Raw genomic sequence first — 21,720 nt, 5'->3', positions numbered from 1 at the left:
TCTCACCAGCCCCGGGCTATTTTTTTAAATGAATTTAAGCATGTGCTCTAATGATAAACACAGTTGGTAATGATACATTATTTCTTTGTATATCACTGTGTTTCATTAGTTAAAAATATTTTTTAAAGATTTTTTTTTTTTTTTTTTTTTTTTTTTTGGTTTTTCGAGACAGGGTTTCTCTGTATAGCCCTGGCTGTCCTGGAACTCACTCTGTAGACCAGGTTGGCCTCGAACTCAGAAATCCACCTGCCTCTGCCTCCCGAGTGCTGGGATTAAAGGCGTGCGCCACCACGCCCAGCTAAGATTTTTTTTTAAATGTGTATATATATATATATATATATATATATATATATATATATATATATATTTGCCTGTGTGTGGGTTTGTACGTGTGAATGCAGGTGCTTGTGAAGTCAAGAATCAAGTATTGTAATCACTGGAGCTGAAATTACAGATGGTTATGAACCTTCTGACAAAGTGATAGAACTGAACTTTGGTCCACACTGGGCTCAAACTTGCAAAGTCCTTCTCTATGTCTAGTATATCCCTGTGGTTTTGTGCCTTGTGACTGACTGTGATATTGACTTTTGCTCAAGGTCTCTCTGTTGTAGCCCTGGCTGTCCTGGAACTGCTCTGTAGATCAGGCTGGCCTCAACTCACAGAGATCTGCCTGCCTCTTCCTCCCAAGTGCTGGGACTAAAGGTATGTGCATCTAATACAGGCTTTGATGTGGCCAGACTCCTAGGCTTTTGTGGGTGGCCTGTGATCCTGACCATCACTGAAAATCTTAAGGATTTTGTATCTGCATGAGGAGTGTTATTCTAAAATTTTCTTTTCTGATTTTTAGTTTTGGTTTTGGTCTTGGACTGATGTGGGACATAGAAGTTGAGGCACACACTCATCATTTCCTAGAAAGAGATTATATAGAGTTAGTGTGATTTGCCCTTAAATATTTTACAAAATCCATTGACAAAGCCATTTGAACCTAAAGTTCAAAACCGACCAACAAACAAACGTGCTGAACCTACTCCCGACAGCAGGGAGTCCTTCCTTCTCTGCTCTTCCTGCACAGCACAGCCAGTGACCAGCTCTTCAGTTGACCTTGTAGAGCCAGGGCTGGTGCTCACTGTTTCTTGTTTTTTCTTTTTTTTTCTTTCTTTCCTTTTTATTTTTATTTTTATTTTTGTTTTGTTTGTTTCGTTTTTCGAGACAGGGTTTCTTTGTGTAACAGCCCTGGCTGTCCTGGAACTTGTTTTGTAGATCAGACTGGCTTCTAACTCAAAGAGATTCACCTGCCTCTGACTCCAGAGTGTTGGGATTAAAGGAGTGTGATACTATGCCTGGTCTAGATAAATTTTATTTATTCATTCATTCATTCATTCATTCATCCATTTCCAAGACAGGGTTTCTCTGTGTAGCCCTGACTGTCCTGGAACTTGCTCTGTAGGCAATATTGTTTTTTGTTTGCTTGTTTTTGTTTTTGTTTTATAACAAGCAGGGTGAGTTCTAGCTCAGATGGTAAGGCTACTGCTAGTTAATGATGGCAGGAGCCTTAGGTGTAAAGCCTCCCTACCCCAGGTGTAAAGACCTTATTATACACAGTGACTCTAGAGAGCCTAAGTCTCCAGGCCTCTCATCACCACACCAAAGTATGTATCAGTCAGTCACAAGACACCGAAGAAGCAAACAACAGAATACTAAAAACAGAGAACGAATTTGGAAGTTTGAGGCTAGCGTGGCACAAAGCATAGCAGGAATCTCCCTCTGAGTTACCAAAGCGTGAAGAAATGAAAGAAGAAAGCGAAGCTGATGGAGTGGAGCAAATGGTGGGTGGCCGTGATGTGATTTATGATCACGCATGTTTTAGGAAACACATTCGGATGTGAGTGTGAGCCAGCTGAGGAGGGGAACTGCAGGCAACAAACACCAACAGGGTTGATATTCTGACCAAAGTTAAGGAGCAAGAGAGTTAGCAAGGCTTTTTTTTTTTTTTTTCTGGGCTCATAATCTCTTTGTTGTAGGTAAACTGAGGCAGAGTAGCAGCTCACTTGGAGTCTGTACTGTGTGTGCTTATGTACCAAGAATAAGGCTTATAGGGCTGGCGAGATGGCTCAGCAGGTAAGAGCACTGACTGCTCTTCTGAAGGACCTAAGTTCAAATCCCAGCAACCACATGGGGGCTCACAACCATCAGTAATGGGATCTGACGTCCTCTTCTGGTGCGTCAGAAGTCAGCTACAGTGGACTTATGTATAATAAATGAAGCTTTGGGCTGGAGCAAGCAGGGACTGAGTGAGCAGAGTTAACCGGAGCGAGCAGAGATCCTAAAATTCAATTCCCGACAACCACATGAAGGTTCACAACCATCTGTACAGCTACAGTGTACTCACATAAAATAAATAAATAAATCTTAAAAAAAGAATACTGCTTATACATAACGAGCTTTTCTTGAAAAACAAAAATAATATTTTAATATTTCAAGTGGAGAATAAATAAGAGTAGAAGTTAATGGAATGTCAAACAAAACCAATAAAGAATCAGTGATAGTGCAAGGGCATGGTGGGCACACCTTTAATCCCCCAGCACAGGAGGCAGAGGCAGGCGGGTCTTAAGTTCCAGGGCAGGGGGTCTGCCATCTGTAACTGGCAGTAGCCTTACCATTTCAGTGAGAACTCACCTTGCTTGTTATTTAAAAAACAAAAATAAAAACAAACAATATTATTGGGATATTTCTCAGGGTCTATTAAGAATGGAAAGATGCCTTGGGCTGTATGAGATAGGTGTACAGTTCAGTTACTAAGTGCTTGCCTGGTATACATGAAGCCCTGGGTTCTATCCCCAGCACTAACATGGCAGTTCATACCACTAGTTCCAGCACTCAAGAAACGGAAGCAGGAAAATCAGTAGACCAAGGTCTTCTTTAAAATAAAAAAAAAAAAAAAAAAAAAAAAACTTCGGGCAATCATGGGCTCGCCTGTGCTGAGCTGTGAGCACCGCACTGTGCACTTCCTGTAGTAGACAAAGAGGTCAGCGCAGCTGGGGAGCACAGCGCCCCCTTCGTCAGTGTTGGGCTTGGGTAGGCCCTGGGCTTTGAAATCTGCCACAAACCGGTCTATCAGCTCGCTGAGGTTTTTGTCCTGGGACTCAATGCACACGTAGAGACGAAGCTCAAAACACTTGGAAACAATGCCATGAAATGGGTTGTCTGGGGCCTTGGGCTTCTTTGGCTCAGAGCACGGGTGCCAGGAGCTGGTCTCTGTTTCTTCACAGACCCCCACTGGTAGAAGGAAAGAGCCAACTCCTGCAAGCTGTTCTCTGACCTCTGCAAGCATGCTGTGCCACTCCTATTGAGCCCAGGAAATAAACATAACAGAAAACTTAGACTAAAAATGTCTTGGGCTGAGAATGTAGCTCGACGGCAGAGTGCTTGTCTAGCTAGCATGTGGGGGATGCTGGAATCTGCCGCCAGAGCCATGGGGGAAACAAAAAGACATGCCTTTGCTGTTAGACAGCTTTACTGTAAGATGCCCTCTGTGTCTTCTTATTCCATCAAGAAAAATAAAAATGCAAATCCTCGTGCTTACATGGAAAGCGCTTTACTGATGGAACCATCACCCTGTCCTCTGGACAAGTTCATGTCTAACCAGGGCATACCCGGTTCAGCTGAGTGGGGTGCACAGCCTGTGCCAAGAGCCACCGAGGGTCTACAGTTTCCCTTCTGCTTGCTTTCTGTTTAATGGAAGCATAGGGCACTCACTTTAAAGCCTCCTTTTTCTCAATATAAATATTTAATGCTATACTTTTCTCTGAGAACACCGCTTTAATGGCATGCCACAATTTTTTAATAGTTGTGGTTTTATCTCTCTTCAGCTAAAAATATATATCTTTTCTGATCTTCCTTGACCTGGGTATTTAAAAGTGTTTGTTTGTTTTTTAAATTAGCTTCCAGTTATTTGTAGGAGAGTTTTAAAATATTTTTCTGTTCTCTAATTTAATCCATATTTTTTTACATAAGTCTATTTATTCTAGATTTATAAGCATTTGCTTTATGGATGGGAGTATAATATAATTTGGTATGTATACACTGCTGCCTTGGCAAGAATGTGTTGTTACTAGATGTATGTCAGGTTGATTAATATTGTAGACTTTTCTAGAACTTTAATTATGTATATATATATATATATGTATATATATATATATACACACACACATATATATATATATATATATATATATATGAAACGCTTCATGAATTTGTGTGTCATCCTTCACAGAGGCCGTGCAATCTTCTCTGTATCAGTCTGACTTTAGTATACGTACTGCAAAGTGAGCACAACTGTACTGGTTTAAAAAATTCTGTTAATGATCAATAGCAGAGATAAAGTCACTAACAACACTTGTTTGTATATTTCTCATTTAAATCTTGTTTTGTGGAGTGTGGGCCACGTGACCATAATCTCAGCATTTGGGAGGCAGAGGCAGGCAGATCTCTGAGTTCAAGGCCAGCCTGGTCTATAAAGAGAGTTTCAGGCCAGCCAGAGAATGCCTGATATAATGGTAACAACAATAGTAAGCCTGGAGAGGTGGCTCAACACTGGCTGCACTTGCAGAGGACCCACATGGCTGTCAATCTAGTTCCAAGGGATTCAATCCTCTCTTTTGACCTCTGTGGGCACCAGGTATGCAAATGGTGCACAGACATAAATGCAGGCAAATACCCATATGTATATAGATACATAAATACATAAATAAAATAATGCATAAGGTAAAACTTTGGATGTAAGACTCAAATGACACATAGATATAAATCTGATTGTATGCCTCTTTGAGCTTGGAGTTCTCATGAAATAACAGGGTGGAGATACAGAATCGGCAAGATGGGGACAAAGATATAAAACTGAGACATCAGCACACATTCGAAGTTGCATACATAATTCCTTAGGAGAAGACCACACAGGCAGAACATCTGGGCTAGATAATTGATACTTGCTATCCCACTGCAGATAACTAAAGAGATTTAAAAATCATGAAACATCTTGTAATTTTGTAGGAATTAGAAATAAGACACAATCTAGATCTAGGGCCCAAAGTGGGCTATTTGGGAGCAGGATTTTTTTCATATTCTATGCAGACTCTGTGGAGGCAAATGAGAAACTAAGATGCCTATAGAAGCTTTCCTGTTCTGAAGTTAAAGACTTGCATCACAGTGCCAGATATGGTATTATAATTCTTGATTTCTAGAATTTTTGTGTTGCAAATATGCTATGTTGCTGTTTCAAAAAACAAAACAAAACAAAAAACAGTTCATGGTTTCCTGCTAAATTTTCCTTTTTCTTTTTCTTTTTTCTTTTTTGTTCCCTAAAGACAACATGTTTTCAAACTCTGCATCTGGTAAGGCCAGTTTCCGGAGTTCCTGTGAGGCTCTGGTCACTTCCTTTTCCTCATGCTCTGCCTCATGGTTTCCCTCTCATCTATGTCTCTTTTTCCCAAATGCAGGCCATTGAGCTTGAAGACATTTTCACAGCTATCACCCAATGCCAACTTCTTTCACCAAGGATTCTGGTTGTGCTTAGCTGACACAAGCCAAGCACTCAAAGCAGTACACAGGACAATGATGTGTGGTTTGTTCTGTGACTACCTGGCCTGGAGGACAGGAGTCCACACCTGCCCTCTCAGAATACAGCAGGTCATATCCCTATCCATGTCTTGTGTGGACTGCCATCCTTGGAGGCTTGTAGTTCAGCTTTCACTCCTGCAGCCCAGATCTCTGAGTTCAAGGCCAGCCTGGTCTCCTAGGGCTGGGGCTACATAGAGAAACCCTGTCTTTTTTTTTTTTTTTTTTAAGATTTATTTATTATTGTAAATAAGTACACTGTAGCTGTCTTCAGATGCACCAGAAGAGGGCGTCAGATCTCATTATGGATGGTTGTGAGCCACCATGTGGTTGCTGGGATTTGAACTCAGGACCTTGGGAAGACCAGTCGGTGCTCTTAAGCACTGAGCCGTCTCTCCAGCCCCGAGAAACCCTGTCTTGAAAAACCAAAACCAGCCAGGCAATGGTGGTGCATGTCTTTGATCCCAGCACTTGAGAGGCAGGCAGATTTCTTAGTCTGAGGCCAGCCTGGTTAACAGAGTAAGTTCCAGGATAGCCAGGGCTATACAAAGAAACCTTGTCTAGAAAAAGAAAAAAGAAAAAAGAAAAGAAAAAGAAAAAACAAAACAAAATTTATAATACTACTTTAAAAAAATGAAATTAGTAGATTAGACCTTTACTACAAAGAATGGAATGAAATTCCAGAATGAAATAAGGATTAATTTTAAAATTAAAATAATGAATATAAACATAGGGGTGTGTTATATGTATACACAGACACACAGACACACACAGAGAGACACACACACAGACATACACACACACACACACACACACACACACACACACACACACACACCTGACAAAGCCATAAAGAATGAAAATATAACAGCCATGATAAAGCACAGCAAGTTTCATTGAGGATGGGCGTTAGAGTGATTGTGTCTAGTAGCCCATTGACCCAATTAGTATAGCCAGGACAGACAGACAGACAGACAGACACACACAGAGAGACAGAGACAGAGACAAAGACAGAGAAAGACAGACAGACAGAGAGAGCTAGTTTAATGTACCACCATCAAACTCACCACTGATCTTAAAAACAGAAGACAACAGGTTTCAAGTAAAATAAAACATCTATGTTGGCAATAGACAAGTAATTAAAGGATGTCCTGTAGGGTGTACACCTTGCAGAAAATAAAATAATCTTGCATGAAAGAAATGTGAGTCAGTGAGGTGGCTCACTGAGCAAAAGATCCTTGCCATGGAAGCCTGGTGACCTGAGCTGCATCCCTGGAACCTACATAAAGGTGGAAGGAGTGAATTGATGCCCACGAAGAAGTCCTTTGGTCCACGTGCCCAGTGTGGCACATGCACTACTCTCCCATTGTGCACACATACAATAAATACTTTTATTTGTTTATTAATTTGTTTGTTTATTATTTTAGACAAGGTCTCCCTATATAGTCCTAAGTGACCTGAAACTCACTATGTTGACTTGGCTGGTCTCAAACTCACAGTGACCTGCTTGCCTCTGCCACCCGAGTGTTGAGAATAGAGCAGGTATCACTATACCTGGCTACACTCTTGGTTTTTTTGGTTTTGGTTTTTTGAGACAGGGTTTCTCTGTGTAGCCCTAGCTGTCCTGGAACTCACTCTGTAGACTAGGCTGGCCTCGAACTCAGAAATTCACCTGCCTCTGCCTCCCAAGTGCTGGGATTAAAGGCGTGTGGCACCACACACAGCCAATCATTTTTTAAAAATAAAATAGAAGCAAAACAAAAAGAAACAGAGATGTGGAAAGCAATGGAGCTCAAACAAATAATTAAAGCTGGACCTGTAGCCTAGTCCTATAGCCTTACCCACTCAGGAAACCAGGGCAGAAGAATGGTAAATTCAAATGTCCTGGGCTATACAAGGTTGAAGCCATCGGCTAATTTAATGAGTCTTTGTATCAAAATGGAGGGGAAGAATGAATACAAATAGATATAAATATTATTGATTATGAAAACAGGTTTATGCAAAGTAGTATACTGTGAGAGGTAAAAGTTATAGAATTATAGTACATGGTAGAAGTGGATATGTTAGGGATATATATATACCCATACACACACACACACACACACACACAGGGACACTAAAGGTATCAATACCAGGGTTATTTTTTTTTAAGATTTATTTTATTTAACGTGTAAGAGTGTTTGCCTGCACCTATGTATATACATCACATGCATGTCTGAGGATGTCAGAAGAGGGTCTCAAGTGTGCGTGCTAAGATTTGAACCTGGATCTCAACTGCTGAACCATTTTTCTAGCCCTACATTATCAGGTTTTGATTTTTGTTTTTAAATTCAGGGTAGGGTTTCTCTGTATGACTCCTGATTGTCCTGAGACTCACTCTCTAAATAAGGCTGGCTTGCACTCACGAAGATCCACCTGCCTCTACCTCCTGAGGTCTGGGATTAAAAATGTATATCACTACCACCCAGGAGGGGCAGGTTTTGATTTTTGCTTGTTTGTTTGTTTGTTTGTTTGTTTGTTTTTCAAGACAGGATTTCTCTGTGTAGCCCTGGCTATCCTGGAACCAGCTCTATAGATCAGGCTGGCCTCAAACTCACAGAGATCTGCCTGTTCCTGCCCATACTCCTACCTCGTCCCTCCCTCTGTGCTGGCATTAAAGGGTGTGCCACCACTGCCCAGCATGTTTTGAGTTTTTAAAAAAGGAATGTGATACTTTCTAAGGTACTCACTAAGAAAAGAATCCTCCCCCACAAAAATATAAATAAATAAACCCAGTGTGACCACAATATATACCACTCCTCACATGGGTGGCTGTTATCAAAAAGACAAGCTGTGAAGCCAGTTAGCTGGGAGGCTGACGTAGGAGGTACACGTGAGCCCACATGCTCAAGGCCAGCTTGGAAAACACAGTAAGTGGTTGTCCCTAAAAACAAACAAAACCAAAGAGGACCAGAACAAGTGTTGATGTGGAGACACTGTAGCACTCTTAATATTGTTTGTTGGGATGTACAATTGTGTAGCTTCCATGAGAGACAGTCTGACACTTCCTCACAGTTAATCACAGAGTGCCCATTTGACCCAGCAAATCCCCCTCCTAGGTATGTATGTACCCTAAGACCAAGAGCAAGGGTTCAGACAGACACCTATACACAATGCTTACAGCAGCTTTATCTGCAGTGGACCAAAGGTCTCCTAGCGGGTAATTAAGTCATTTTAGTCTTTAGAACTCTTCTGTAGTTCTGGGAATTTAATATTTTTCTCAATATTTCTTCTTCCACCTTTTACTTTTAAGAAACCCCTATTAAGCCTGATGGTGGTGGTGAATGCCTTGGATCTCAGCACTCGGAAGGCAGAGTCAGGGGATCTCTGAGTTTGAGGTTAGTCTGGTCTACAGAGGGAGTTCCAGGACAGCCAGAGCTATACAGGAAAATGCTGCCTCAAAACAAACAAACAAACAACAAAAAGAAAAGAAAACCCTTATAAGAAACCCTTATCTATTATAGCTGATATGTATCATATATAATATATGTATCATATATAATATATATGTTATATATACATATATGTGTGGACTATGCTCCTTTTCTTTCCTGTTGGTATTCTTTTTTTCTTTACATCTTGAAAGATTTTCTTGCTTTTATCTTTCAATCATTCTACTGAATTTTAATCTCTGAAATCATAATTTCAGTTTCCAAGCATTCTTCTGTGATTTCTTCATGACCTTTGGTCCCTGTCATAAGTCTGCAGTGTTGGGGCCATAGACATGACTCATCAGCTAAGAGCCCCCAACTGCTCTTCTACAAGACCCAGGTTTAAGTCCCAGCACTCACGATGGGCTATCACTCCAGTTCCAGAGGATCCAGTGGCCTTTTCCGGCCTCTGTGGATACTGTTCACGTGTGGTCCACAGACATACATTTGGGAAAAATACTAATACCCATGATTATTTTTAAAGCTTCAAAAAACTTTTGAAGACTGTTGCATTTTAAATGTCTGAGTCTGTTCCAGAACTTCAAACATTTTCCCCTCTATTTGTTGAGTTACCCCAGCCATCTTAGTCACTCAAAAATATCCACCCACGTCTCATTCATGCTCAGCTTCTCGTAAAACCGGCCTTTCTTTGCTGTCAACAAATATTTACAAATGTTGTAGTTAAAAAACCAAACCTGAAGTGTGCACAAGTGGGTGCCATCCACTGCTAGGCAGGCAGGTGTGGGCAGGTTGGGCCCCTGAGCATTCGAGTGTGAAGTATTCGTTAGTCACAGCTCGTCCCACCAGCTGCTCTGCCTCTCGGCAACTAGTTTAATTGGTTCCTCTACTCAACGCCCTGCCCCTGTTCGGAGCCAGTATTTAAAGGCCTAGGTACGGTAGTCTTTACCTGTGGTGAAGAGACAAGAGGAGAGGCCTGTCCTCGCCACACAGAGACTGATAATTACTCCCTTCCTTTACCCTTCTTGTCTTGTACTTTTGTCTCTGAGTCCCTGTCCTCTCAGATCTAGAAGATGTAAGCCACCAGCTTGCTCTGGCAGAAGTCTATGCTGGTGCCTCTCCCAAAGTACTCCAGGACCTGGTTACCTGGTTCCTCTTCCAGACATGTGATGGAGGGACTGGCAGAATGATGTCCTGCTCATAGCTCGTGATAGGCTCGTACCTTTTAAATTCCTTTGCTAGTCATCAGACAGGTGTTGGCGATGATAAACACGCGTAGACAGCCTTTTTATCTTTGAGTGGAAGGAAAGATTAAGTTAAATCACATAATATTTGCTGTATAAAGATCCTTTTAAATGTACATTTAAAATTTTTTTTTCCACAGGGGAAACCACACCATGCTTGTGGAGGAGGTCACAGACAACTTTTAGGTATTGATTCTCTTCGTCTGCCAGGTGGGTCCAGGGGCTTGAACTCGGGGCATCCGTTTTGGGGTTAAACAGCTTTATCTACAGACATCTCACCGGCGCTCAGATGTACAGTTCTGAGAAAACAAATATCACACATTCTTCAAAATGACCTGGGTGTGGAGCTGCTTCGGTAACAATGATTCAGTAGGTGGCACCATTTCCCAGTTCAACGCTATCCCGCGGTGGAGACCAAAGGGCTCTGAGTTGTACTTACCTGTGTACCTGAAACAAATAGGTTTCAGAGTTTGACGTTAGCTGCATTAACCAATTGACTAAACCTTAACTAAAATCTCTAAATCGTTTCACGTTTCTGAGGCATTAGCAAAATGGTGCCTTCTGCTCTGTGGGATGGCCATACTGGTCACTGAGAACATTCCCAAGCCTGCAGTAAGATCCTCTGTTTGATTCCCCCCAGCACCTCAAAGCATATTTCCAGCACCACTCAGTGCTAGAGCCATTCAGATTTAAGTCGTTCTGATGCCCCCACTGAGGCAGCTTGGGGTGATGACCAGGTGGTTAAGAATGTGCACTTCTCTTGAAGAGATTCCGAATTCAGTGTCTAGCATCAAATGGGGCCGTTCACAACCACCTGTTACTCCAGCTCCAGGGGCATCTGATGTCTCTGGCCTCCACACACACAGATCCTGTTAAAAATACCCCCCTTTAGTACATAGGCATTTCATTTCACTGTCCTTTCTTCTTTGTGCTAATCTTTATAGGAAGTATCTACAGTCTACAGTCCTATCTTCCCAAGTCAGTCAAGATGTCCTTTACAGAGTTAAATCAATACTAAGGCAGTAACTTGTAATGTTTTTGAAAACCTTTGCCTGGTCTATGAAAAATAATAGAAAGATTTATAGGAACATCTTTACTTCCTGTGCTGAACTTACCAAAAACTTTAACCAGCATGTAAATCCCATGTGAAATTATAATCTTCTCAGGGTTTATATAAACCGGACTAGTGAATGTGAAATGTTAGAACTCTGAGGGCCTTGGCTCTATGGAGCCTTGTTTTTCAGTCATCAGAAACTTTCTCTTTCTTCTCCCTAGCAGAGGTGAACACTTCAGAAAGTTGTGGGTTTCAAAAACAGCACAACAGAGCTTGGAAAACGACAGGAAGCTACATAAAGTCAAAGTTCAGAGCTGAGCCTGTGTGGCCTTGGCCTGACTGCAGGAAAAGTCATGTGATTAGCATAGTCCACCACCTCTGAAAATGGCTTTTAGTCAGCTGAGACTCTCAGTCATAATTCCCGGCATTTCTCACCAGTGGTGTGGCAAGGGCTTTCTCTCTCATCTTTCTACAGCATTACTTAAAAATGCTTTCCTAGAGCCAGCTGGCTTCACGTGTGTCAAGAACTTGGCTTAATACCCAGAAATATCTGGGGATGCATGAACTTTCAAATGCTTATCTTTAAAGTTCCAGGATGGGCATGCAGTGTGGGAGGGCACTTTTGAGACAGGGTCTAGTGTCACAAGGCTGTCCAGGCTGGCCTTGGTCAGGGTCTTCTAGTCCCTACATGTTGACTGCTGGAATCACAAGTGTGTGATTTACCAGGTGTGACTAAAATTCCAGGTATTCTTTATCACTTTGTTAGACCACAGTTTGTGACAGTTTTTCAGGTACTGAGCCACACAGAATTAGTTACTAATGATTCAAATATCTTTAAAAAAAAAAAACTTTTTATTTATTTTATATATATATGTGAGTACACTGTAGCTGTCTTCAGACACATCAGAAGAGGGCATCAGACCCCATTACAGATGGTTGTGAGCCATCATGTTGTTGCTGGGAATTGAACTCAGGACCTCTGGAAGAGTAGTAAGTGCTCCTAACCTCTGAGCCATCTCTCCAGCCTGATTAAAAGTATCTTAAAGCAGCTGGGCAGTGGTGGCACATGCCTTTAATACCAGCACTTGGGAGGCAGAGGCAGGCAGATTTCTGAGTTTGAGGCCAGCCTGGTCTACAAAGTGAGTTCCAGGAGGGCTACACAGAGAAACCCGTCTTGAAAAAACCAAATCACACACACACACACACACACACACACACACACACACACACCTTTGTCTCTTTCTCTTTATCTATACAATAAAAACCATGTAGTGCTACTTGAGCTACAAGGTCTCTGTAATCAAGTAACCTCAGATCTCATAAACAGAGGTAGAGAGCTTAGTCAGTAGAGTGTTTGCCATGCACGTATGACGCCCTGAGTTCAATTTCCCAGCACCCATATAGAAAGCCAAGTGTGGTAGCAGTGCCTGTAATCCCAGTGTAGGGGAGACAGGGACAAGAAGATCCTGGGGCTCACCGAGAGCCAGCCTAGCCTAATTGGTGAACCCCAGGATCAATAAAAGGCCAAATTTATAAAAACAACATGGACAGTTACTCCAGGGTTGGGCTCTGGCCTCCATGAGCCCCTGGATACACATGTACCCATCCACAGGCATACTTGCATGTACACACGGAAGAGCTGGGCTACATTAGCTAAACTTGAAGTCACGGGGTCTATTGTGTTCTTTTCAGCTTCAATTCCCACTGCCCCCCATAAGAAATAAATGCTGTGAGCCATTGAGTGTTCTAAGAAACTTCTTTGAGATCAACGTCCTCATCCTGTCCAAAGGTTTCACAGGGAAAGCAGCTCCGTAAATACTCTTGACAATCTCCCAAGATCTTTCCATATCATTGCCTTGCCTCACTCAGGTTTGCTTCACCATCTTCATTACAAATCTGACCACATCTTTGGTTCATCTCAGTTGTAAAGTTTATTCAGTTGTGAAGGATGTAGTGGACAGTGGGCACCCCACTTTTTTTTTCTGGTTTCTGTTCATTTACTGAAACTATTACTTCCAGTGATTTGTGTTTCCATATTTACTTTTATTAAAATTTAATAATTATCTGTAAATGTGTGGGTTCTCTACTCTCATGTATATCTAAATACCACGTGTGTGCTCCTGCTCTCCACAGAGGCCAGAAGAGAGCATCAGATCCTATGGAGTTACTCATGGTTGTGAGCTTCCATGTGGGGGCTGGGAATTGAACCTAGGTCTTCTGGAAAAGCAGCAAGTGCTCTTAAATACTGGGCTCTAGAGCCATGTTTTTATTGTCATTAATACTTTTTTGTTGTTGTTGTTGTTTTGTTTTTCAAGACAGGCGTTCTCTGTTCAGCCCTGGCTGTCCTGGAACTCACTTTGTAGACCAGGCTTGCCTTGATCTCAGAAATCTGCTTGCCTCTGCCTCCTGAGTGCTGGGATTAAAGGCGTGAGCCACCACCTCATTAATACTTTTTGATTATTATTTTTACATTTATTCTGGGGAGGCATTCACATGTGGAGATCAGAGAACAGCCTTCAGGAATCATCTATCCTCCTCCACATGGGGTCCAGGGGCGAAGCTTCCGGTATCAGGCTCTGTGGCAGACTCCTGCCCACCTACACACATACTGAGCCATCACACATGCCCTGGGATTTCTGTTTAGACCAAATGAAAACAGAGTTAAGACACTGCTGGCCCAGGAACTCAGGCTAACTCCTTAAACTTTATTTTGCTGCAGTTTCAAGAAGTTAGATTTGGCCTGGAGTATATACAGGTGACCCTTACTTCCCACAAGTAACGTTAATTAATTGTCAGCATTCTCAAGTGATTTGGTCAGAATTATAGATCTGTCGTATCTTGGTGGTACAGTTGACACTGGGATCCAAAACTCACTTCTCAGTGCAGTTCAGTACATATTGAGTGCTGTTTTTCTGACAAAGGAAGAAAGGTATTGTCTTGGAGCTTAGTGTCTTGGAAGGTACACGAGGGTATTTAAACTGTAACGAGAAGACTATGAATGTAGATGGAAGAGGCTGAAAGGGAAGCAGTGATTCCTGCTGGGCTTTCTTAGAGATAAAGATGTACTTCAGGGAGAAGGGCTTGGAAGAAGGCAGAAGCAGATGACAGGTGCTGGGAGTTGGAGGAGAGGGAGAGGTTTATGTTCAGACCAGAGGAACAGCAGGTGCGAAGATAGGCTGATAGGAAACAAAAGCGTACACCCAGCATGTTCGCAGTCAGTAAAGGGCAACACTTTGGTTCTTTAGGTTTGTTGAAGGAAAAGAGCCAGTTGAAAAAGAGGCAAAAACTCCTGGAGCAAAGTTCCTATGGAGGCAAATGGTTAATGATCGAATGAATTAGTCTTGAGCCGGAGAACGGTTTCTTCCACTCCAACAGGCAAAACGTGACTGCACAAACAGAAGGCTGTTAATTTCAGACAGCAAACCTAGGGTTGGTACAGGATGCCGCGCTGGCTTGTTTTGTTTTGAAAGTGTTACAAGAAACTTAAAAGACTACTGAAATCTACCCACTGGGTGGGGGCAGGGTAGTTAAGACCTAGCATGAAAAGATGCTGGAGACTCTGGATTTTGAGCAGTTTTATTTGTTAAACCAAGGATTTAGGACCTGAAGGTGATGAAGGGTTATTAAAGGATTTTAAGTTATTTCTTTTTTTTAAATTTATTTATTTATTATATGTAAGCACACTGTAGCTGTTTTCAGACACTCCAGAAGAGGGAGTCAGATCTCATTACAGATGGTTGTGAGCCACCATGTGGTTGCTGGGACTTGAACTCAGGACCTTAGGAAGAGTAGTCAGCGCTCTTAACCGCTGAGCTATCTCACCAGCCCAGGATTTTAAGTTATTTGTTGCTTCCCAGTTTGCTCTGTCCTGACAGCTCTTTAGACTTTAACTCATGGTGGTATGGGAGTATGGAGGGGGGGAACCAGAAAAGTGCTATTGCATGAATCCAGGTGTGAGCTTCCTCCTTCTCTAACTTCCCCCTTACTGCTGCAGATGCAAACCACAGCAGACCTTTCAGTCTTAAGAATTTTCTGATCTGGGCTTCCTGTCTTGGTTTTTCTTCACCATCCCTGCAACTATGTCAGAGGCTATTCTGATGTTTTTGTTTTTGTTTGGTTTTTCAAGACAGGGTTTCTCTGTGTAGCCCTGGCTGTCCTGGAACTCACTCTGTAGACCAAGTTGGCCTCAAACTTAGAGATCTGCCTGCCTCTGCCTGGAATTAAAGGCAGGCACCGTTACAGCATGGCTCTTCTGATGCTTTTAATTTCAGTGCTTTAGGCATTCTGCACCCAACCACTTGCAAACTTTCTACCTGGGTAAATGGCAAGATCTTGTGTTTCAAAGAGAAGTCAAAGGTTTGACCCCCTTAGGCAAGTAAACCTAATTATATTTGTCCAATCATTTCTTTTCAGTGCAATGGCCAATTTTATTCATCTGACCATCCATTGTTCTCCAGGGATTATTGGATCTATTATCATTTACCTCTTCATTTTTCTGACCCTTTTCCCTTCAACATATCAAAAGGATTTAAATCCTTACTCTTTTCTTTTTCTTCCTTCCTTCCTCGTTTCTTTCTTTCTTTCTTTTTTCCTTTCTTTCTTTCTTTCTTTTTGACTAGGTATCCTGCTAGATTTGTCTCTTTTTCATTCACTACCAATTTAACAAAATAGTATTCGTTCTGGTGTAACTAGTGTGCAATACTTTCTTTTTATTATTTATTTATTTATTTATTTGGTTTTTCGAGACAGGGTTTCTCTGTATAGCCCTGGCTGTCCTGGAACTCACTTTGTAGACCAGGCTGGCCTCGAACTCAGAAATCTGCCTGCCTCTGCCTCCCAAGTGCTGGAATTACAGGTGTGTGCCACCACGCCCGGCCTGCAATACTTTCTACATTGGGAATTTTCAGCTGAGATATTGACTTCTCAGCCCAGATGACTCTTTGTTGTGGGTGGTGTCCTGCCCATGGCTTGGTGCTTAGTATCTCTTACTAGACGTCAGCAACATTTCCCCAGTTGTGACAACCAAAACCATCTTGTGATTATGTCAAACAATACCCGAGTGTCAAAACCAACTTCATAGAGAAGCTCTGTTCTCTATGTCAAGATAATCTATGAAGCTGGTCATATTTACAGATCTTTTTATTGCTCAACCAACAGCATTTCATGAATCCATGATCATACTCTTTATTGTTAAATTTCCTCTTAATTTTTTACTACCTATATGTCTTGACTCAATTTCTCTTCCTCCCTCTCTCCCTCCCTCTCTCTCTAACACATTCAACTCCTCCTAGAATTTCTTTTCACTTCAGCTCTTTATTTATTTATTTATTTATTTATTTATTATATGTAAGTACACCGTAGCTGTCTTCAGACACCCCAGAAGAGATTCAGTTATCATTACAGATGGTTGTGAGCCACCATGTGGTTGCTGGGATTTGAATTCAGGGACTTCGGAAGAGCAGTAGGTGCTCTTAACCACTGAGCCATCTCTCCAGCCCCACTTCAGCTCTTTAAATAACAAACATTCCACATATCTATTTCCTCTCATTTCTACTCTGGTTGACCTTACCAAAATGATTGCTTCAACTGTCAGAAATGTAAGTTAATGAATCTGAATCTCTATCATTAGCCCAGTGGTCTACTTAGTTTTAGACTAACACACTCAACAACCAACTGGGGTCAACCCTTTGGGTAAACATTAGACACTCCAAAAACTCTACCTGATCAGAACAGACAAGTCTTGCCTCTAACCTAAAGTCCCCAACCCAAGAAGCACACATCTTTAATCCCAGCACTTGGGAGGCAGAGGCAGGCGGATTTCTGAGTTCAAGGCCAGCCTGGTCTACAGAGTGAGTTCCAGGACAGCCAGGGCTATACAGAGAAACCCTGTCTTGAAAAAACCAAACCTAACCAAACCCGGAAAAAAAAAAAAGTCCTGGGCTTTGATAGTCCCAATAGAATTCTACTTGTAGAGGGCAGCAACTAGGGAGGCTGAGGAAATCCAAATCCAATGTCTTCCATTTCCTCTTCGTTTATAATTTAAAATTATTCCCAGTTCTTGGGAGGCAGAGTCAGGTGGATCTCTGAGTCTCCGGAGTGAGTTCCAAGACAGCCAGGGCTACACAGAGAAACTCTGTCTCGAAAAACCAAAACCAAACCAAACCAAACCAAAAAAATCACCTTCACTAAATATGGAGAACATGAGTGAATATTATCAAGGAGCTGATGTAGAAGGAGGAGGGTATTAATGCTTGTTAAATACTTAATTGGTAATATAAGGTATTTATTTCACCTCACAAGATCATTTTGAAGCATATAAGGCTATCATGGTTTATAGAAGAGGAAACTGAGATTTATAAAGGTGTTAATAAGTCAGTTTGGGCGCCCTCACTTTGCTTTCTGACCGGAAATCTGTCTGATTGACTGCAGAGCCCACGCTCTGTCCTTACATTCTTCTAGGGCACACAATAAAAACTGCAATCTTCTGGGGTTTGTGAGGCAATTAAGAAGTCATCTGCGATTGTATAGCTCCCAGGCTACCTAATAATACATTTGAAATGATTTTGAAAATTCACTTCATCAGTGAGATCTCTGTTTTGGGTATCATCTGCTGAGAAAGACACTAACCCGTGTTTTTTTGTTTTTGTTTTTTGATTTAAAGGCGCGACTAGTGCAGTCAGTAAGCTGAAATAATTTTTAGTTCGAGAAAAAGCAACCAGTACGTAGGCGTAATTATGCTGAAGCACTGTTGAGCCCGAAATCACGGAAGAAAGTGAACCCAACCACCTTATTTTTAACTTCGTCCCACTGGGCCAACAGTTCGCCAAAGCCAGTGCAAAGAGGAAGGACTAGGACGCAGGGGGGCGGGCCCTGGCCCGCACATGCGCAGACATACTGCTGTGAGAGGGCGTGAGGGTCCGGAGCGCTCGCTTTCCGAACTGTCGTAAAAGGGCCCCGGTGTCGCGCTCGCGCAGTCGAGGAGGGCCGGCCCAGGCTGCGGCGGCGGCGGCGGCGGCGATGGTGGCGGGGCGCTGGTGCTGCGCGGCGTAAGGCACGCCGGCCGTTCAGGATCGCGAGCGCTCGTGGGCCGCGATCGGGTGCTCGGAGCCGGGTCGAGCCGAGCCAGGCGCAGCCTCACGCTCCGCGGCGGCGTTGTTGACAGACGCCCTCCTGAGGAGAGCCGTCCGGCCCGCCTCAGTCTCACCCGGCCGAGCGCTGTTCGCCAGCCCCGCGCCAGCGAGTCCGGGACCTGGCCGCACGGGGCCTGCGGACTCGGGTGAGGGCGCCGGCGGAAGGGGGGTGCGGGGGAGGGGAGCGGCGCGGCGGCGCTTGCGCGCGGCGGGGGAGGGGCCGAGCAGGAGGGAGAAAGAGGAAGGGCCGCGGCGGCCGGCCCGGGTCGGCGACAGGGGAATGACCGCGGGTCCCCGACGGCGCGGAGAGGCTCATTGTGTCCGGGCAAGAGTCCGCCCGCAGACACACCCACGGCCTCTTGGGAGGGGGTGGGTGAGGGGATTGCGCCCGGGGGCCGCCGCTCGCCAGCGGGACGGGGGCTCAGGCCCGAGGAGTGGGGGTGACAATGGAGTGAGGAAGGTAACCCCGGCTGGAGCCGGGAGCCGCCCGGTGCGGGCGGGCACGCGCAGTCCGCGGAGCAGAAGACAGGCGCGTCTGATATTGTGTGGAGTTGGCTGGTTAGTCATTAAAAAAAGATGTTTTCTTTATCCTGCCTAGATAATTGATCGGAGTCAGCAGTGGTGCGGTGGAAATATCGGTTTTTGTTCTGGAGAAATAGAGGTTTGTCGCCACACTTCTTAGATTATAGAGCTTTATAGATAATTAAAAAAAAAGTGTGACTTTTTAGCGTCCAAAAAACAACAACCAAAAAACAAAAAACCAGGAAGTTGTAGCTAGCGCCTTCACTTAATTTGCTCATGTCTGGGGTGACTCCATTGTATTGTTGAGAGCTTTCCTGTTCCTTGATTTATGTACAGAATGAGTTTAGAACTCCTGAATAGCAGTGAGTGAGCCAGCTGACAGAGACCTCATTGTAAGAGTTCTGACAGCTCTTGAACCTGACTTGATCCAAACTTCGTTCCATTTGGCACTTTAATTTTCTTGTTTTGGGGACCTCTTTAACCAAAGAGAGCAAAATCAAAAAAAGATCAACAGAGGTTCCTCATATCCTTACCATTTGTCTTTGCAATAGCTCTCACGTGACTTAATACAGATGTCCTTTCAAGAATTCTGATTTTACTTAGCTTTTGAGTCTACATTAAAGAACCCAAACAAACCCCAAATCCTTCATGTGTGTATATATATTAGTGTGTGGGGTCTGTACATGTGAGTGCAGGTGCCTCTTGAGGCCGGAAGAGGATCTAATACTCTGGAGTGGGGGTTATGGGAGGTTTTGCACTGCCCTGTATAGGTGCTGAGTCCCAGTTGGGTCCTCAACCAGCATAGTAAGCACTCTTGACTCCAAACCGTTTTTCCAGGTCTGGATTTATATTTTGATAGTTTGTAGCTAAGTGATTTTTGTTTTGTTTTGTTTTTATTTTAGTAAAAAAGTTTAGTAGAAACTGGTCATTGTAATATTGTGTTACATTGTGACATAGGTTATAAGGAAGCTCTTCTACTTTGAAGAGAAACAATTTAGCTTTAAATTACTTTTGTAGCAGGAGTGTTGGGTGTGTGGTGGCTCGAGTTGCCTTTAATCCTAACATTTGGGAGGTAGAGCCTAGCTTGGTGTATATAGTGAGTTCTACAACAGCCCACACTATGTAGAGAGACCCTATTTTAAATACCCCCAAAATATATATTACTTTTGCTACTTTCTTAGGGTGTAACCATGGACAAATTATTTCATTGTATCCTGCTTGCTTGTTACCTAAGAGTCTCAGTATCTGAAACAATTACTGAGGACATCTGTGAGTTGGGTGAATGATAGTGGGGAAAATTAGCAAGAATAGTTTGTTTGTTTGTTTTCGAGACAGGGTTTCTCTGTGTAGCCCTGGCTGTCCTAGAACTCACTCTGTAGACCAGGCTGGCCTCGAACTCAGAAATTCGCTTGTCTCTAGTTTTTTTCTTAATAGTCAGTGTTGGGTGTCATGTGTGTGTGTTTTCTTTTGTCATCTTTCCCCTTGGTCTCTGTATATTGGTCACTTGTATCCCAGATGGTTCACTAGAAATGTCAGTCTTTAGCTCCTATACTCAGGAATCTTTCTGCCTCAGCCTCCAAAGGAGCTGGGACTGCAGGTTTCTGTCATTGTACTTGGGTCTCGAGTTTATATTTGAAAAAAGCTATAATAAAAATGATTAGGCTCGCCGGGCGTGGTGGCGCACGCCTTTAATCCCAGCACTCGGGAGGCAGAGGCAGGCGGATTTCTGAGTTCGAGGCCAGCCTGGTCTACAAAGTGAGTGCCAGGACAGCCAGAGCTACACAGAGAAACCCTGTCTCAAAAAACCAAAAAACAAACAAAAAAAAAATGATTAGGCTTAACGAAGAATGTGTGTTAGCTGGGGTTATATTCAGCAAGTTTTGTTTTGGTGTTTCATATTTGTAAGAAATTGAGACATGTTTCTACTGATATTTTAAGAGAACAGCAGTTTATTTGCATAAAGCTAAAGAGCAGTAAGTTTTTCAGCAGGTACATCTGAGTACAGTTTTTTTTTTTCAAGTTGAAAATATGAAATAGAAAATTCATTGTATCAAAACATTCATAGCTTTTTAAGTCTTAAAAATGTCATGGTTAGCCGGGCGTGGTGGCATACACCTTTAATCCCAGCACTCGGGAGGCAGAAGCAGGCGGATTTCTGAGTTCAAGGCCAGCCTGGTCTACAAAGTGAGTTCCAGGACAGCCAGGGCTACACAGAAAAACCCTGTCTCTTTGTAGACCAGGCTGGCCTCGAACTCAGAAATCCACCTGCCTCTGCCTCCCGAGTGCTGGGATTAAAGGCGTGCGCCACCACGCCCGGCTGACTTGGGACTTTAATAGAGGGAAATAGAACAACAACAACAAAATAATAGTAATTAAGATTTGTTACATTTGTTTAGGTGTAGTATGGTTGTTGTACATTGGATCTGAATTTATTGTTAACTTTTCCTGAAGTTATAGCCTTTTCAATTAGTAAAATGAGTATAAAATTCATAAATGTTCATTTCTAGCCTCTAGTTTCGGGTGTGTGTGTGCCACATTTAATAGCTTCTATTTTTAGTTCTTTCAATATTCACTGTTAGATTTATCAGGACAGCTCTCTAGAAAGAGATGCTCTATGGAGAGTATAAGTGATGCAAGTATGCAAATAAAGCACATACATATGCATTAACCTTCAGTGAAGCCATATTTGTTCATGGTAGTGGATAATTCTGTCCATTGGAGAAGTTACT

The 21,720-nt window shown here is 42.8% G+C and overlaps 1 protein-coding gene, 1 non-coding gene and 1 pseudogene across 9 annotated transcripts in view; 1 reads left to right on the top strand and 2 right to left on the bottom strand.

Annotated features, from left to right (window-relative positions):
• Positions 1–4,229: 4,229 nt before the first annotated feature.
• On the bottom strand, positions 4,230–4,333 carry LOC115031975 (U6 spliceosomal RNA). The gene has a single exon (XR_003837633.1). It is a non-coding gene; the product is annotated as a U6 spliceosomal RNA (small nuclear RNA).
• Positions 4,334–18,287: 13,954 nt separating this feature from the next.
• Positions 18,288–21,720, top strand: part of Rnf111 (ring finger protein 111) — a 69,481-nt gene continuing 66,048 nt past the window's right edge. For 6 of the 8 annotated variants that reach the window (XM_021172538.3, XM_029481374.2, XM_021172537.3 and 3 more), the window contains exons 1-2: positions 18,489–18,615; positions 19,068–19,130. Coding sequence is in view for 1 of the 8 variants with exons in the window: in XM_085844768.1 (XP_085700894.1) it covers positions 18,750–19,027 (278 nt within the window). In the remaining 7 variants the exon portion in view is untranslated. Of the gene's footprint in view, positions 18,616–18,712; positions 19,028–19,067; positions 19,131–21,720 lie in introns of those variants that run through there. The other 2 variants (XM_021172534.3, XM_085844768.1) reach the window with 2 other exon arrangements.
• On the bottom strand, positions 21,130–21,309 carry LOC147002061 (signal recognition particle RNA; annotated as a pseudogene).

The sequence above is a fragment of the Mus caroli genome, unplaced genomic scaffold, assembly GCF_978045245.1.
Source record: "Mus caroli unplaced genomic scaffold, Mus_caroli_1 scaffold_11, whole genome shotgun sequence".
Lineage (NCBI taxonomy): Eukaryota > Metazoa > Chordata > Mammalia > Rodentia > Muridae > Mus > Mus caroli.
The sequence above is the reverse complement of the archived record's forward strand: the minus strand, read 5'-3'. Positions and strand labels throughout refer to the sequence as shown.